The following is a 17523-nucleotide window of genomic DNA, read 5'->3' on the forward strand; positions in this document are numbered from 1 at the left end:
AAACAGATGGCCAGACAGAGCGGACAAATGGCACGTTAGAGCAATACCTCCGATGTTACTCTAACTATCAACAAGACAATTGGGCGGGGTTGCTTCCCTTGGCGGAATTCGCCTATAATAATTCTGTGCACGCCTCAACGCAGCAGACACCGTTCTTTGCAACCAGTGGTATGCATCCACGGTGGTTTCCGGCGGTGGTGCCCGCTACCAAGGTTCCTGCAGCAGATCAATGGTTGCAGGAATTACAGGCAGTGCAATCCATGGTGCAGGAGCAGCTGCAGGTGGCCAAAGAGGCCTACAAGGTGGGCGCTGATCGGAGGAGGCAGGAGGGGCCGGCAATCACGGTTGGTGACCGGGTGTGGTTATCAACACGGAATCTTCCACGGCATCGACCCTGCCGGAAGTTGGATGCACGCTTTATGGGTCCATTTTTAGTAACAGCACAGATTAATCCGGTGGCGTTCCGCTTACAGCTGCCTCGGACTTTCCGGATTCACCCTGTGTTTCACCGTTCTCTATTGGTTCCAGCAGCAGGGGTGAGGCCGGATGCTGGGTCAAAGGCTCCTCCAGTCCCAGTGTTAGTGGATGGGGAGGAGGAGTATGAAGTGGCACAAGTCTTGGACTCACGGAAACATCAAGGGCGTTTGCAGTACTTAATTGACTGGCTGGGTTATGGGCCAGAAGAGCGCTCCTGGGAGAATGCTGGGGATGTGCATGCTCCTCTCTTGGTGCAGGACTTTCACCTTAACTACCCTTCCAAGCCAGGCCCAGCTAGGGCGGCAGGAGGGGATTATGGAGAGGGGAGTAGTGTAAGGAATGGTGAGTTGTCTGAGGATGAGGACTCTGGGGATGAGCAGCCACAGGCGGGACCCAGTACCAGCTTGGCTGATCAACAGCCAGCAGAGGCCTCATCCAGTGCAGACTTAGAAGAGGAGCAAACAGACTTGTTACACGTGCCCTCGTTCAAACAGCAAAGGGCAGAGAAGGAGGCGTTACGTCGATCTAAGCGGATTGCTAATAAACGCCAGCTGAACAAGGAACAGCTGTGAGGCTGAGCTGGTGTATTTAGATAGCAGTCTGCAGACCAGGAAATTGTCAGAGCTTATCTGGTTTGCCTGGGAGAAGCTCTGGACCGTGTACCCGTGACCGTGCCGTGTTCCTGCCGTGTTGTATCGTTTTGGACTCTGGACTTCTTGGACCTCGTGACTCTCTCCTGCCCTTTGGAATCTGGACTGGCTTATGGATTTTCGTGACTCTCTCGTACCCTCACTGACATCTGGAATGCTTTATGGACTGCCTTTGTGTTTTGCGTAAGCAACCAGCAATTGCTCTATGTATTTCTGTTTCAGCTGTGTGACCAATACACCTTATTAGTTACTTCTTTAATTGCTGTGTTTGCTGTTTCTTGGCGTGCTTCCCAGTCTGGGCACTCTGCCCAAAGAGATAAGCAAAAGTGGCTGGTTTCAGACCGGCTTCTTCAGGACAGCGGAGTAGAAGCGGACCGGGGACCCGTAGAAGCACGGTGAAGAGAAGCGCCCATATGCGGAGCGCTTCTCTTTTCGCGGACCGATCCGATCGCCATTTTGAAAAATTTCGCCCATAGGATTGCATTGCGGAAAAGAATAGGGGATAACTGTGTTGTTTTTAAAGCTATCTTTCTGAAAGTTCGTGTGCTTAGAGAGTCGTGGCAGGGGGTCATTTTGAGCCTACTCTCAGCTCTCTGCATGCTGCGGTTCGCTTGCTAGAATTTTTGGAAAAATCGGATAAAACAGCGGGAAAATACCTTTTTCGAAGGGCTGAGGGGCAGAGTCAACTCCCGGTCATGATCACATGATCCCAAAGTTGGAGGAGGGGATATGCAAAACAGGTAACTTGGGATCCTGTGAAACTTCTCTTTCTACTCTGAATGGACTTTTCCCAGTGTTTTTTTAAAACAGTAGCCCCACCAGATGCACAAACACAACCTGAAATCATATAGTAAGCCAATAATAAGAGATAGAAAAAACACAGCACTGCTACCCACCCTAACTTTGGGGAACAACTGAATAGATGTGGTGCAAGGGGATGAGCTCCCCTAGGGCAAGGACGTGCCCTGTGCACTCTCCTGTCCTTGGAGGGCCATCAGAGCCCTCCAAAGGTAAATCACTGGAGTGAATGCCTATCATGAGTTGAAGTGATCGTTTGCTTCTTAAAGACTGGTACCTAGACAGGACCAGTCAAATTGGCAGATGATTCCTCCTCCTCTTGGGCACGTCCACTCCCCTCTTACTGGTAAAAGACAGATATAGCCTTTTTAAAAAAATTCTTCTTGTTGTTTATTCAGCAACACTGCTGCTTTTAATTCCACCCCTCCTTTGTTTATTTATTTGTTTATTTATTCCATTTTATATGCATTACTGGCTTTGAAACTATCCTTGGCTCACTTCCTTGTGCCCCCAGAAATGTCTGCTGCCTGCCTGCCTTCCCTCCCTCCTCCCCTGCCCACCTCGCAGGGATGGTTTGGTTTTTGTGTGTCTTGCTATGACTCAGGGGAGAAGTCCTTCCTGTGCTCAAGTTCCAAATCAATTTTTCAAGTGTGGAAGAAGATTCATATTTAGGTTTATCTCTACTCCCCAATTCATGGCATGTTGGGATTTCCTTTGAAATGGGCCCATTGGGCTGTCTGCAGATACTGGGGTGTCTGACTTCCATAAATTCCCCAAAAATCCGGGGATGATGGGATTGGCTTGAAACTTGGCGTCCATGTGGACACATGGGTAAGCTGTCATGGGACCGAAGGTGAGGTTTCTGACATGCAAATTGACGTAGTTGTAAAATGGGACTTGATTTGGGGTGAGTTAAAAGGTTAGAGCCCCGCCAAAAATCAGGGGATGATGGGATTGCCTTGAAGCTTGGCATGCATGTGTATCCCTGGATAAGCTATCATGGTGCCAAGTTTGAGGTTTCTAACATGCAAATTGATGGAGCTATCGAAAGGGGTGTGAATGGGGTGCCCGATTTTCAAAAATTCCCAAAAAATCAGGGGATGATGGGATTGGCTTGAAACTTGGTGTGTGTGTGTATATATGTCCATGAGGTGTCATGGTGCCAAACTTGAGGTTTTTAACTTTAACAGAAAAAAAGTTGTATACTTTTTTAGCTTTCAATGCAAGCCTATGGGGGGGGGGGAAACGGAGCTCCGATCCGGAACCGGAGCTCCGCAGCGGAGCGGAGCGGACATAGGCGGAGCAGGGGCGGAGCAGAGCGGCCCGATCTGCAAATCGCGGATCTGGAAGAGAAGCGGAGCGGGGGGTCCGTGCATACCCCTATTATATATATTTATATATACACATACACATTTATATATACACACACACACACACACACACACACAAACACACATTTCTATACTGCCCAATAGCTGAAGCTGTCTAGGCGGTTTACAAATTTAAGACAATTCAAAACAAAACCATAATATAAAGCCATAATATAAAATACAATATAAAAGCACGTACGTGTGTGTGTGTGTGTGTGTGTGTGTGTGTGTGTGTTGGGGGAATGAGGCATATTGTCTGTTTCACATATCTCTTTGCAGATTTGGTACAGGCACTGTACAAATAGTGTCAAAAATGTATATTGTGGCATAAGGAATCATTCTCTTCTCCCCAGCAGCACTGCACATTTTAGCATAGTACTTGCACGAGCTAAATACACAGAATAGTGGGGAACCTAACATAGGACCTGGGTCCAGAGTTCTCAGATCAAAGTTTATATTGCTGCTGGTGATGATTGTTGACAAAAACATTGGTGATGTCAGTTACAGTATTTTTCATCCTTTTTGCGGCTGGCAAAGTTTGAAACCATTCCAAAATTACCTATGAAATATAGGAATTCATTGTCACGATATTATGTTGTTCTCCAGTGGTTTGTGAGTTTGTAATGTACTTCTATCATTTCTCACCTCGTCAGTAACAATCTGCAGTGCTGTGTGTACATTTTCAAAAGTGGAAGTTGTAAAGATCTACACTGGCGCCTACACTGTACTGCTTTCGTCGCCAGCTGAAGACCTTTTTATTCTCTCAGTATTTTAACACTTAATTTTAACTTAAATTTAAATTTTACTGTTTTAACTCTGTATTTTAATCTTATATCAATTTTGCTGTGTGGTTTTATCCTGGTTGTGCTTTTTATACTGTATTTTGTAATTGTGCTTTTAACCTGTTGGTTGTTTTATTGTGGTTTTAATTTTTGTGAACCGCCCAGAGAGCTTCGGCTATTGGGCGGTATAAAAATGTAATAAATAAATAAAGAAAGAAAGAAAGAAAGATCTACCTAAGCAGTACTGAGGAGATGAGACAAAGTTGTTGATTGTTCACTGCTAAAATTGTGTGTGTGTGTGTGTATATATATATATATATATATATATATATATATATATGAATGAGCATGCTTTGATAAGCTTGATGAACAAAAGACATGCCAATCTGAGTCAGATACAAAAATAAATTATTCCCTCACACTTAAAATGCAGGAACCTGGGGTCATCCAATGAAGCTGAATGACTTTGGGTTCAGATCAAACAAAAGGAAAAATTATTCACACCATGCATAATTATATTGTGGAATAAAAAGTAGAGATGTCCCTAATTGTGATACCATTTTAAAGGGATTTGGTATATTCTTTCATACTAGATCTATCAGTAGCAGTCTGACATCGTCACTAAATTGAGATTGCAGTGTTTAGAGGAATAATCCCTCTGAGTACCAGATGCCAAAGACAACCCTAGAGGATATAGTTTCCCTGATGAAGATGATGATTATATATATATATATATATATATATATATATGCATGAACCAATTTAATTACATTAGTCAATATGGCAGATATTCTCTATGGGCATGTCTACACCTAGGGAGGGAGTAGGAAGGATGTTGCGATATGCTGATCACAAGATCCACCTGGGCTCACATGCAGTGCGCAATGTCCAGGGAGGAAGCAGGACATCGCGGCCATCAATTTTTTTTAAAAAAAAGGCAGGAGCTGGACCACACTTGTGTACAAAAAAAGTACAAAAAAAAAGCCCTAACCCCACTCACCACCCACCCCTGAAGTCCCTGAACTGCCCCCGTCCTGGCTCCTTCCCTCTGCTGACCCCCACTATTTATTTATTTATTATATACTGCCCAATAGCCGAAGCTCTCTGGGCGGTCCACAAAATTCTCTCTGGGTGGTTCACTACTCATGGGGAGGAGAGAAAAAGCTGGAATGGGTGCTCACACCACCCACGGTCCTTGGGATTGTCCCTGGACCATGGGGAAAAACGGGCTAAAAATATCTGAAGATATCCTGGGGGAAAGGAGGGATCATCCCTACCTGCTCCTGGGAATCCCCGTGCATCATGTGGATGCACAGGGACAATCCAGGGAAGATCCCCCGGATAAACACTGGTGTAGACATGCCCTATGTTATGTGCTACACATAAAAAAAGTTTTCTGAACATGCTAGGCCAAACCTTTCTCTTTCAAGAACTTGACTATATAATATTCAGTGTTGAATATTCCTGGTCTGTTTCAATAACTCTTTAGCTGTGCCTTTCCTTTGAAAAAGTAGGTTCTTTCTATTCTAATCAATGTGTTTATTTTTAATTTTGGACATTTATGTTTCATATAAGAAAATGCTGGAAGGAAGATTGGTTTTAACTTTATGACATTAACAGCAATAATGTATTTTGAACGACCAAACTACTGTAGAATAGCTCTCAGTGTTAGATTATTTAAAAGTGCTCTTAAAATCATGTACTTTACTAAAGACATTACAGTCCTAAAGACCTTTAAGATCCAAATTCAGAAATTGTTGATGCTGCCCAAGTAACTTTTCAATTCAATCTTTAGAACAAATCATGACATAAATATTGCAACTGAACCTAAAATTGGTTTAAGATGGTTACTGTCACTCACCTTTTCTGCTGACTGCGCAGTTCCAAAAAAGATTGGGATAAAAGCTAACCAAATGATACAGGTGGTATACATAGTAAATCCAATTGGTTTGGCTTCATTGAAGGTCTCTGGAACCCCTCTTGTTTTAATAGCATAAACAGTGCATGTTACCATTAAGAGAATACTGTATCCAAGAGAACAAATGAGAGATAGATCAGAGATGTCACATTTGAGAACCCCGCGGGCATTTTCGGGATCCAGAGTCCTCTGTTCACCATAATCCACTATGATATGTGGAGGATCAACTGCAAACCAGATGAAGACTCCTAGAAGCTGTATGGATATGAGGCTGAAGGTAATCACCAGCTGGGAACCTGGGCTAATGAATTTTGGAGCAGTGACCGACTTTTTCCCTTGCTCAAATATTCGATGGATTCGGTTTGTTTTGGTGAGCAAGGCCGCATAACTGAAGCACATGCCAAGCCCTAAAAAGATCCGTCGGAAAGAGCAGATAGCAGTGTCTGGACTGGCAATCATTAGAAAAGTGATGGAGTAACAGAGGAAAATCCCAGTCAGGAGGACATAGCTCAGTTCACGCCCGGAGGCCCTGACGATCGGCGTATCATTGTGCCGAACGAACGTCACGATGACAAAGGTGGTCGCGATGATCCCGAATATTGCTATGAAAACAGGCACAATAGCCCACGGGGAATGCCACTCCAGCTTGATGATGGGGATGAGCTGGCAGTCGGTGCGGTTGACGTTGGGCCTCTTGTCAAAGGGACACATTTCACAGGTGACCTCATCCACTTGGTAATGGTAGCCCTCACAGCGCTCACAGTGCCAACAGCAAGGCACTCCTTTCACCATTTTCTTCCTTTCCCCAGGCTTGCATGGCAAACTACAGACGGAGGCAGGATGGGTTTGCTCTCTGTTATCCCACTGCATGTCTTCCACCTGTGGTTATATATATTAAGAGAAGAAGAAGAAGAAGAAGAAGAAGAAGAAGAAGAAGAAGAAGAAGAAGAAGAAGAAGAAGAAATTAACGAGCCTTTCGTTTTCTCCCATTTATAATATCCTAATCCTGGCCACAGGTTTGTCATAAATCACCTTGTGCTGGCAGTACAAATGCAGTTTACCTTGATAAGAAACCCGTTTTTCTCTTATATTGACTTTATGAAACTGTTAAACGATTGTGCCCAATAAATCATTCATGCCACTGGCTTGATGAGTGTCATTAGTTTCTATTTACCTCTTTACTGCTGACCAAATTGGCATCTGTAAAAAGATTGATTGACTCTAGGCTAGTTTTGAAGCAAGACATCCTATAAAAAGGAATTTATGAGCTAATCACGTGCAAATATAGTTCTCAAACATTTAATTAGAAGATAATGTCATGTGGGTTTTGAATTAATTTCTGTTATAGTAAGAAGATAGAGTAAAATGTCGCAGTGCATTGACCCTGCAAAAATCAAGAACTAGAAAGGAATAAGTGGTTGTATCTCTGTTTTGGGAAGTAAAACCACAAAGCAAGAGAACTTCTTTTACCTTACAAATTTGTCTCAGTGCATCCCTGTTGGACTCTTTAATATTTTTATCCCAATGACAGGGGTGGACCAATCAGTCCAAAGGCCAAATTCCAATCCGAGGAAGGTTTCCGGAGACACATTCGATGTGTGGGTGTAGGCAAAGTCAGAGTGGGTGGGGCCCAATGTGATTATCTCTCTCTTTGTGACTCTGGCAGAAAGAGAGGGGGATGCTGATTGCATGGCAGCAGCCATGGCAGGAGGGTGAGAGGGGAGTGCCGTGGGCCATAGCACTCCCATCCCATCCTTTGCTGCTGCCTCAGGTATAGAAAAGTTGAAGATCCTCCAACCTGGCTTCATGAGGGATGAGTTAGGCAAGCTGGCAGATGTCAGATTGGAGTCTGGGGCAGAGGCAAGCTGGTGAAAGCTGAACAGGATTCACTTCCTAAATGGATTTCTCTAGGGTGACCATGTGAAAAGGAGGACAGGGCTCCTGTATCTTTAACAGTTGCATAGAAAAGGGAATTTCAGCAGATGTCATTTGTATATTTGGGGAACCTGGTGAAATTCCCTCTTCATCACAACAGTTAAAGCTGCAGACCAGATACTAGACTGACCAGATTTAAAAGAGGGCAGGGCACCAGCAGCTTTAACTGCTGTGATGATTTCCCCAGGTTCCCCATATAAACAAATGACACCTGCTGAAATTTCCTCTTCAATACAACTGTTAAAGATACAGGAGCCCTGTTCTCCTTTTCAAATGGTCACCCTAATTTCTCCAACATCCCTACTTAGTTTCGTCTTCTGGTTATTGATAGAATATATTTTTTTGTAAGAGAATTTCATTCTACTTCCACTAATATTGAAATAGCCAATATGGACTTTTGCCCACCTGCCCTAGCTATCAATACATTTCTAGGCCCAATACTAAGTGCAGTTATTCACTTTTAAGGTCCTAAATGGCTTGGGGCCAGGTCAACCAAAGGATCATGTCTTTCTCTATCTACCTGCCCAAATTTGAGGATCATCTTCAGAGGCCTTCTCCCACTGTCCCTGCCAAATGAGGTATGGCGGGCGGCTACTATGGAGAGGGCCTTTTCTCAGTTGGTGGCATCCCAGTTCTGGTGACTACGTATTATTATTATTATTATTATTATTATTATTATTATTATTTCACTGTGTTTTGAAATGTTTGCACTGCTTCTGGCTTTTGTTTTCGTTGTTACGAGAAATGTATGACATATGAATTTACGTTTGTTTTCTATCAGAATTTACCCAGCTTGCACCTCCCAGAAATGAACGCCAAGCCTCAACACAATGGGTGGTTGAAGTCCACACATTTCAAAACTTGTGAAGAAGAAAAAATGTATGCATTTGAAAAATGTGTACATTTGAAAAACATGCACAAACCCGCCTTAATCAGCAGGAGAAAATGCATACATTTCAAATGGGCACTACTAATCCCAACTGTTTATAGCCTCCTTTGGTAATCGCTGCATGAATCAGTGCTAGCAGCTAGCAGCAAGGCCCCAAACACTGCTGTCCTATTTTACCATGGCTAGGGCATTTCTGACTGTGGGACATATTGACTTGCAATGATGGGAATTGTAGTCCAACACCTTTGAAGGGCACCAGGTTGGGGAAGGGCAGCTCTAAACAAAAAAAGAGAAGTAGGTGGCCCTAAGTTGTTCGTCATCAGTTTTCCACAACTCCACAGTCACCTCTGCATATCCTATTCTCCATCCTGTCCCCATGGTTTATCTGCTTTGGGATTATCTGCCTTAAATAGAATATGGCCTTAAATGTTTTGTATATGTGTTTTTACTAGTTGTATTGTATTGTATTGTTAGTTAAGTGTGTGATGTTCTTTCTTTCTTTCTTTCTTTCTTTCTTTCTTTCTTTCTTTCTTTCTTTTTCCTTTGTAGAAATCAATAAAACTAAAATTGCATAAGAGAATTTCACTGGCTCTTTCTGCCTCCTTAGGGAGGATGTGTTGTTAAGGCTTGTGAATCGTAACTCCCAATTGGTGCTTGGTTGAAAACTGTAGAGCCTTAACGTTGTTTTGTAAACCATCGTTTTTTTATTTAATGAATTGTATTTAATGCTGTTCCCTGCTTCAATCGAGAAGGAGAGGTGGGTAAGAATTATTATTATTTATTATTATTGTAGTTGATCTCATTCCATCAATCCATTATATCAGGGTTAGGCAACCTAGTGCCCACCAAGTACTTTGTACTACAATTTTGTATCCCCAATCATTGGTCATGTTGGCTGGGGCTAATGGGAGTTTTAGTCCAATCCATCTGGGGGGCCCAAGTTGCCTGCCCCTGCATTACATTAAAAATTTATGAAAGTACAGGAGGAAAATAGAAAAGAAATGCATGGTCCTTTCACACTGTGTGAAGAGGCCCAGGCAATGAATGGATCAGAGACAGCATGACAAATAACGATATGATGCCCATTAATTCCTCATTTTCTAAGGGTATAAAGTGAAGTCCATTGAGTCTACTAACATAATGGGTTTCAGATTGGCTTCTGAGTCTGCAGATTTCTATTAAAAAATCCTCATTATAATCTAATATATTCCTGTATATGCACAAATTACATTTTCCTAGAAAATTAATAGCTGAGTAATTAATTGAGTAATTAATCCTTACCACATTTAAAGGCTATCCATTTGGCATAAGCAAATATTCATGGTGTAGACTGGCTGATAGCTGAAAGTTAAGAAGGCTGTAGCCTTGGTGGAGCATATTGGACGAAATCCCTGGTTTCAGAAAGCTGCACAGCTTAGGCTGCACACATGGGAGTAAATCCCATTGAAAGTGCTGAGTAAATATGCATAGAATTGGGGTGGGAGTTTGGGTTTTCTTTTCTATTTGCCTGGCAAATACTTCTCCACCTCAAAGGATTTTCAAAAGACATTTGTGCTGTGACATTGTGGGTGAGGGACAGAGTGTTCAAAGAAAAAGGAACAGAGGGCCTGTTCAGAGGACACTTCAAGCTCTGTGGTTAGCAAAACTGTGGTTCTCTGGGGTTAGCACTAATCACAAGCCGTGATGTCGCAGGCCTTAGCTAGACCTACCTGCTATCCCGTGACGGAGAAGGGAAGATCTCACGTTTTATTTGTGAGATCCCTCCTCTGTCTACGTGTGACACGCGATGACCTCAGCAGGAGAGGCGTCGCGACCGCCATTTTATTTTTATTTTTTTAAAGGACCAGCAGTGCATGAACGCTCGTGCACTAAAGGTAACTCCTTTTATTTATTTTTATTTATTTATTTATTTATTTATTTATTACATTTCTATACCGCCCAATAGCCAGAGCTCTCCTTTTAAAAATTTAAGTTATTTTCCCCACTCCCCCCATCCTACCCCCAAGGAAACGCGTGGAGATGGGTCAACCTGCGGCACCTGGCCACACATTCCGCGGTCTCAGGCTCAGCCTGGGATCGTGGAAAAACCGGGGCCAAAGGGGAGGGCTATATCCCGGGGCAAGGGAGGGATGATCCCTCCCTGATCCCAGGATCCCCTGTGCGTCATGTGAATGCAGAGGGACGATCCCAGGGTTCACCCCGGGATACAGCCCCATCTAGCTAAGGCCACACAAAACAGTTTAATCCAGAGTTAGAGCCACTAACTTTGCTGCAGACAGTCCACCTGTGGTTAGTGAGTGAGCAGAGTTTAGCAAAACACATCACACAAGACACCTTAAGCCCTGCTGTTTAACCAAAAGCCTTAAACAGCAGGGTTTAAGGTGTCTTCTCAACAGACCCAGGTACTCCAGTAAGTAGTGATGGTGGAGAAATTTGCAATGGACTCAAATGAGTCTGCATTTCTTACAATCCAGTCCGTAAATTCCATGTTGGCCTGGGACCTGCAGGTCAAGAAGATTTTGCAGATCTGCAAAATTTAGTAGTGGGAGGGGCAGTATTGTGCTTACTGGTAACTTAGGGAGCATTATGGGGGTGGAGGTTTTTTGGTTTTTTTTTTAGAATGAAGTTTTCTGTGCTGCTGTACTTCCTGGAATATCCATAAAAGGATTTGAGGTCCTTTCATAGCATTCCAATAAGATAGCTGCTTATGAGATTGCCTGTGTTCTTTCAAGGAAAGATGTTCAGGAAATCTCATAGTCGGAAAACTTATTGGAATGCCCAAGAAAGGACCTCAGGTCCTTTTATGGATATCCCAGAAAGTGCAGCAACATGGAAGGCTTCAATCTAAAACACACACACATATGCTCCCTAAATTACCCTGTCTCGCTGGGCACGTTCACTTTCCCCTTACTGGTAATAAAGTCAGACACAGCCTTTTTTAAAAAATTCTTGTTGTGATTATTAGCAACACTGCTGCTTTTAATTCCACCTCTCCTTTGTTTGTTTGTTTGTTTATTTATTTATTAAATTTATACCACCCCATAGCCAAAGCTCTCCTGGCTTTCCCTCTTCAGTGAAGTCAGGCAGGCTTTTCATTGTGGTTCAACTTCTTATTGTTGTTGTGATTATTATTATTAGTACTGATATTATCAACATTATTATTATTGTTGTTTAATAATGGCTATGATCACAGTGCAGTCAATCAACTCTGGGGGAAGGAACACAAAGCTTTACTCTTATCCTCCCAGCCCCCTATTAGTTATGGGATGCAAAAGGCATCTCTCTGAGCTGTTCCCGCTTCACAGGGCCGGTTTGCATTACTGGCTTTGAATGGCCTGGAAACAATCCTTGGCTCACTTACTTGTACCTGCAGAAATGTCTGCTGCATGCCCACCTTCCCGCCTCCGTCTGGGTGCTGTCATTGTAGTGTATTGGGATCTGCTGGGACTTACTTTCCCATAGATCTATGGCATAGTCGTATATCGTGTAGCACCTCTCTGCCTGCCCCTCTGCCCTCCTGGTGCCTGGGAGATGTAGATGGGCGGTGTGGGTCAACAACACCACAAGTCTATGGCATGCTTGCTCCCAGTGTTACAGGGGCATAGCCACCTGCTTCCTCTCCTCCTCTGTGCCCGACTCACAGGGCTGGTTTGTCTGTGTCTTACTTTGACTCAGAGCGTTAGTCCTTCCTCGTGATGAAAAGGCAGCTGCATTGCTGCTGCGCTCACCCTGTTTAAGATTTCTGGAAGTTCCGTGTGTCTATTTTTCAAGTGTTTAACCTGAGATGAAGATTCTTATTTAGATATATCTTTCAAAATCCCCCCAAAATCAGGGCATGCTTGGATTTCCTTCAAAATGGGCATGAATAAAGATCAATGAGGAAGCTCTGATGGTGCCCATTTACAGGTCTGTATGTGAAAAAAATGATGGAGATACATGCATTTCTGTAAATGGGGGGAAATATATTTTTAAATCCCCAAAAAATCAGGGCATGCTCGGATTTCCTTCAAAATGGGCATGAATCTGGATACGTTTATAAGCTCTCATGGTGCCCATTTTGATGTTTCTAACTTTAAAAGTGACAGAGATGTATGCACTTTGTTAAATGGTTAGTGTTGAGGGTTTCAAAATCCCCCCAAAATCAGGGCATGCTGGGATTTCCTCCAAAATGGGCATGTATCTGGATACATTTATAAGCTCACATGGTGCCCATTTTGATGTTTCTAACTTTAAAACTAAAAAAGTTATAGGTGTTTGACATTTTCAATGCAAGTCTATGGGGGAAAACACGGAGCTCCGATCCGGAGCCCCGCAGCAGAGTGTACCATAGGCGGATCGACGCAGGATGGAGCGGACCTTATCTGGAAGTTGCGGATCGGGATCCAGAGTGGATCAGGAGGTCCGTGCACAGCCCTACCTAAAAGAGGTCATGGGATCGTGGGGAGATCTCAAAGCATATGCCTTCAGTTTCAGTAGGTTTGTACAGGAAAAGTCCACTTGCATAGGAAAGTGCTTTACTCCTCTCTAGGCAGTAGTCCCTAGTGTGTCCCCAAAAAGTGATATTGAGAAAGCAGTTATCTCACTCCAAATACTACACTTTGTGTCTGGTTGGGTTTGCTGAATCATGGGCCCAGCTACAGTTGGATGAAACTGTCAGTTTTGGTTTTTCCCACACTCAAATTGTTTATTCTCAAGTTCTTTCTCTCCCATTTATGAAGAAATTTGAGACTTCTTGTAAGTTCTTATCAAAAACGAACCCAACAAAATTCTCACCCACCTGTAGCAGCTAAATTCAACAGGTACCACTACTCTTACCATGGAAAAGACCATTCTGAACCTGCCAGCCATGTAGCTGTTAAAGATGAGGAGTCTGGCAGGAAAAAAAAGGTGACATCCCTAATTCAGCACCACAAACATGGTTGAATACAAAGGGATTTCCAACCCAGTCTCAAACCAAACCAAGTACTGAAAGCCCTCTGCATGGATTGATGAATCTCTGAGTTTCACTCTCTCTCTCTCTCTCTCTCTCTCTCTCTCTCTCTCTCTCTCTCTCTCTCTCTCCACACACACACACACACACACTTGTGTGTTTTTCCTGTCCCATCTATGAAGAAATTTAGAAATGTCATCAAGATCTTCTAAGAAAAGCCCCCACCCCCATCCTCCCAACTTATTGGGATCCAGGATGGCATAGTGGCTAGAGTGTTGGTCTGGGAGTCAGGAGATCTGGGTTCTAATCCCCACTTGATCATGACAGCTCACTGGGTGACTTTGGGCTAGTCACAGATTCTCAGCCCAGCCTAGCTCACAGGGTTTTTGTTGTGAGAATAAAAATGGAGATGAGGTTTATGAACTCCGCCTTGAGTTCTTTGGAGGAAAAAAGGCAGGATATAAATTCAATAAATGAAAGAATGAATATTGTTTTTGATTTCCCAGCTTTTGTGCAATTTGTTTGCCCCATTCTAAAAGGTGACATGCTTCACCTAAGGTTTAGTTACCAGCAATAAGAGCTTTAAGCTACAATGCGCTGGCATTGGAGTGTGTGTATTTTGGCCACACCCTTTGCCCCCCGCACCACTAGAACGCGGCTAGTAAGAGCTTCTCCGAAAGAAGTTCCTAAGAAGAACAAATCTGAAAGAAGCCTCACTTATCCCTAAACCAAATGACAGTTTCCTTGGTATTTCAGGAGAGCATGTGCTTTTTCCAGTTTAACAAGTCAACTTGTTAAGGTTTAGTATGTGTGTTTGGGTGTGTGTATGTGTTTTAAAAAACCATAACTAAAGAACAGGAAGAGAAACACTGAATACCAGGCAATTCTTTTTGTTGTTCTACTGTTGGGTTGAATGAAGTGAGCATGATATGCATTTAATCTTCTACTAGGCAGTATTTCACAAAATTTCATCCAACTATTGTCATTGCACTTAAGGTAAAGGATGCCTCTTGGAATGTTTGCAGTTGTTAAATACACTTTGAAATGTCCCACAGGTTACACATTCCAGTGGCAGCAAAGGTAATAAATCCCCATCTCGAGAAGGTCAGTAGTAATGATTCATATAATAGTTTTCATTCCAGTGCCTCTGACAAATAAACTATGTAACACATAATTCATATTATGACACCCTACTGGTATGAGTGCTGGAAAACATTTTGGGTGAACAAGATTGCTTCTAATTTCTTGGAATAAAGGGTTTCAACAGCCCTAGGCTGTTATGCCTTGGAAAGATTAAAGACTAAAATGTGGAGTTTTGTGACTCCAAAAGTGTGAATAAAAAATAGGAGATATGTAATACTGGTGGTGAATTTCAGAACAGGTGTGTGAATGGAAATGCTTCATGCTTATATACAATTTTCATAACCTTAGGAGGACTTATATGCTTTCTCTTGCCAACTTTTAATTAAATGGTTTTTAAAAATGTTACTATTTTCATGAAATGGTTTTGTTAAAAAGACTGGTTAATTTTTTCCCTGTTTGTAGACAAAGTAAATAATGCTGAATAGTCCATAGGCACAAAGGGAGAGGAGACAGAGAGATGGCATAATTGGCCCTTTTCTTATTTACACATTTTTGTACAACAAAATGGCAGACGGAAGGAGCGCCAGCCATTGAAACTGCTAGCAAACATGGCCTGGTGACAGAAGTGCAAAGGGGCTTTCTTCCCTTATCTTTTTAGGATCAGGAGGCATGTTGAATGTAAGATGCGGAGTGTCTCCCCCCCTGAGTTATGTACTTTCTTATTATTTACTTAATTTAATATATTCTATACTGCTTATCTAAAAAGTATATCACAGTGTTTTTAAGCAACGATTAAACTACAACATAATAAATACAAAAACATTTATATAAAACATTTTTAAAACACTAAACCCAAATACCCAAAACACCATAATTAAGAAAAGAAACGGTCAGCACAATCAAGCGCAGAAGTCCTGAATAAAAAGATGGATCTTTAATTGGCCTTTAATACAAACCACAGCTGACTCCTCCCAAATACCACAGGGAAGGCCATTCCATAGAGTAGGCACTACTATAGAGAAGGGCCCTTTCTGCTTTGCAGAAGATGGCCATCTACAAGTTGCAATACAACCAGCAATGTGTCTCTCCTCTAAGTATCTTAATGATTGCACAAGTTTATATCAGGAAAGGTGATCTGCCAGGTATTCTGGTCCCAAACCATTCTGGGCTTTATATGGCTACAGCAAAACCTTGAACTTGTTTTAGTAGCTAATAGGTAGCCAGTACAGTTACTTCAACACTGGTGTAATATGTGCTCAGCTGGTTGCTGTATCCTACACTAGGGATGTATGAGATTTTTGGTTTTGCTCACAAAACAAGTGAGCATGCCCCTTTCAAAGCTCTGAACAGGAGCGTGAGCATGTGTCCACCCAAAATATTTGCAATTTGTCCAACACAGGTCCACATTCATCTCATTCCCAATTCTCAGTTTGATTTGTGCAAATTTCCCTGGTAGACTGAATCAGCCTGCTTTCGCCTATGGAGGCTATGTGGGGAGATTTGCACCAATCTCCTGTATGACTGCTGTTCAATTTGCACAAGTTTCTCATTCGTGTAAGGAATGAGCAGCGATTGCAAATGGGAGCAGGAAGCAGGCATAAGATGGGCGGCGGGACAATGTTCAGAGAATCCTGGTGATCTCAAACATCACTAATTTGCCCATCCCTATTCTGGACCAATTATTATATTATTATTTATTTATTTATATAGCACCATCAATGTACATGGTGCTGTACAGAGTATAACAGTAAATAGCAAGACCCTGCCGCATAGGCTTACATTCTAATAAAGTACAAGTAAAGTAAAGTACAAGTGTTGCCCCATTTGAAGCACATACTAGTAATCTAAACATGAGCTTACCAACGCATGGACTACAAAGCCTTGTTCAGGAAAAGGTGTCGCTGACGTACCAGCCAGAGCTGGTAATAGGCACTTTTTGAAGCAGAAGTCATTTGGGCCTCTAATAACGATGATAGATCCAGAAGCACCCCAAACTGTGTGCATGTGCTTTCTAAGGGAGTGTGACTTCATCTAGAACAGGCAGTTGATTGGATCATTGATAGAGATGTGCTCCCATCATGTGCTTACATTTCCATCAATGGCAGCTCCCAATACTAGCTTTGGGGGCTGGGCTCTAGATCATGACACTGATGGGGGCAAAAGGATAAAGACCCCTCCATCAAGCTTTAGTAGGGATATGCCTCCTACACAGCTGCTATTTAACAAAGGAAAAGCAAGCACATGAGTTGATAAATTAAATAAATATCATGTTTCGGTTGGCCCTTAGTTGTGACTAACTTGGGTCCCATTCAATAGGTCTTTTGTTGTAAGTAACTTTTGCTGAAATGTACCTGGTGTCTTTTATTTCAAAAATTTCTGTGGATTCTCCAAAGTTTTGAACAGAGTTCCATGCAAGCCAGCTTACTATTCCCTTTATTTTCTGTTTTAAATATGATCAGCACAGTGGCCAAAATTGAATATAAAGGAACACCTTACAAACTCTCCCTTTTCCACCTTTAAATTGTATAAGGCCAAGTTTGCCAGAAAGTTCTTGGCATCTGGCTTTCTCACAGTTTGAAACTGCGTAATCACAATAACAATCTAAGTGTTAGCTGTGATTTAAAATTTGCTCTAATTTACAGCCCCGAGAATTTATAAGCCAAACATAAAACACAACCCCACATGCTATTT

General features: G+C 42.5%; 1 protein-coding gene across 2 annotated transcripts in view; it reads right to left on the reverse strand.

The window, feature by feature from the left end:
* GRM8 (glutamate metabotropic receptor 8) overlaps positions 1–17523 on the reverse strand; it is a 572661-nt gene that overhangs the window by 64761 nt on the left and 490377 nt on the right. For both annotated transcript variants that reach the window (XM_063134081.1, XM_063134079.1), the window contains exon 8: positions 5939–6874. In XM_063134081.1, the coding sequence (XP_062990151.1) occupies positions 5939–6874 (936 nt within the window). The remainder of the gene's footprint in view (positions 1–5938; positions 6875–17523) is intronic.

This window comes from Elgaria multicarinata, chromosome 9 (genome assembly GCF_023053635.1).
Source record: "Elgaria multicarinata webbii isolate HBS135686 ecotype San Diego chromosome 9, rElgMul1.1.pri, whole genome shotgun sequence".
NCBI lineage: Eukaryota > Metazoa > Chordata > Lepidosauria > Squamata > Anguidae > Elgaria > Elgaria multicarinata.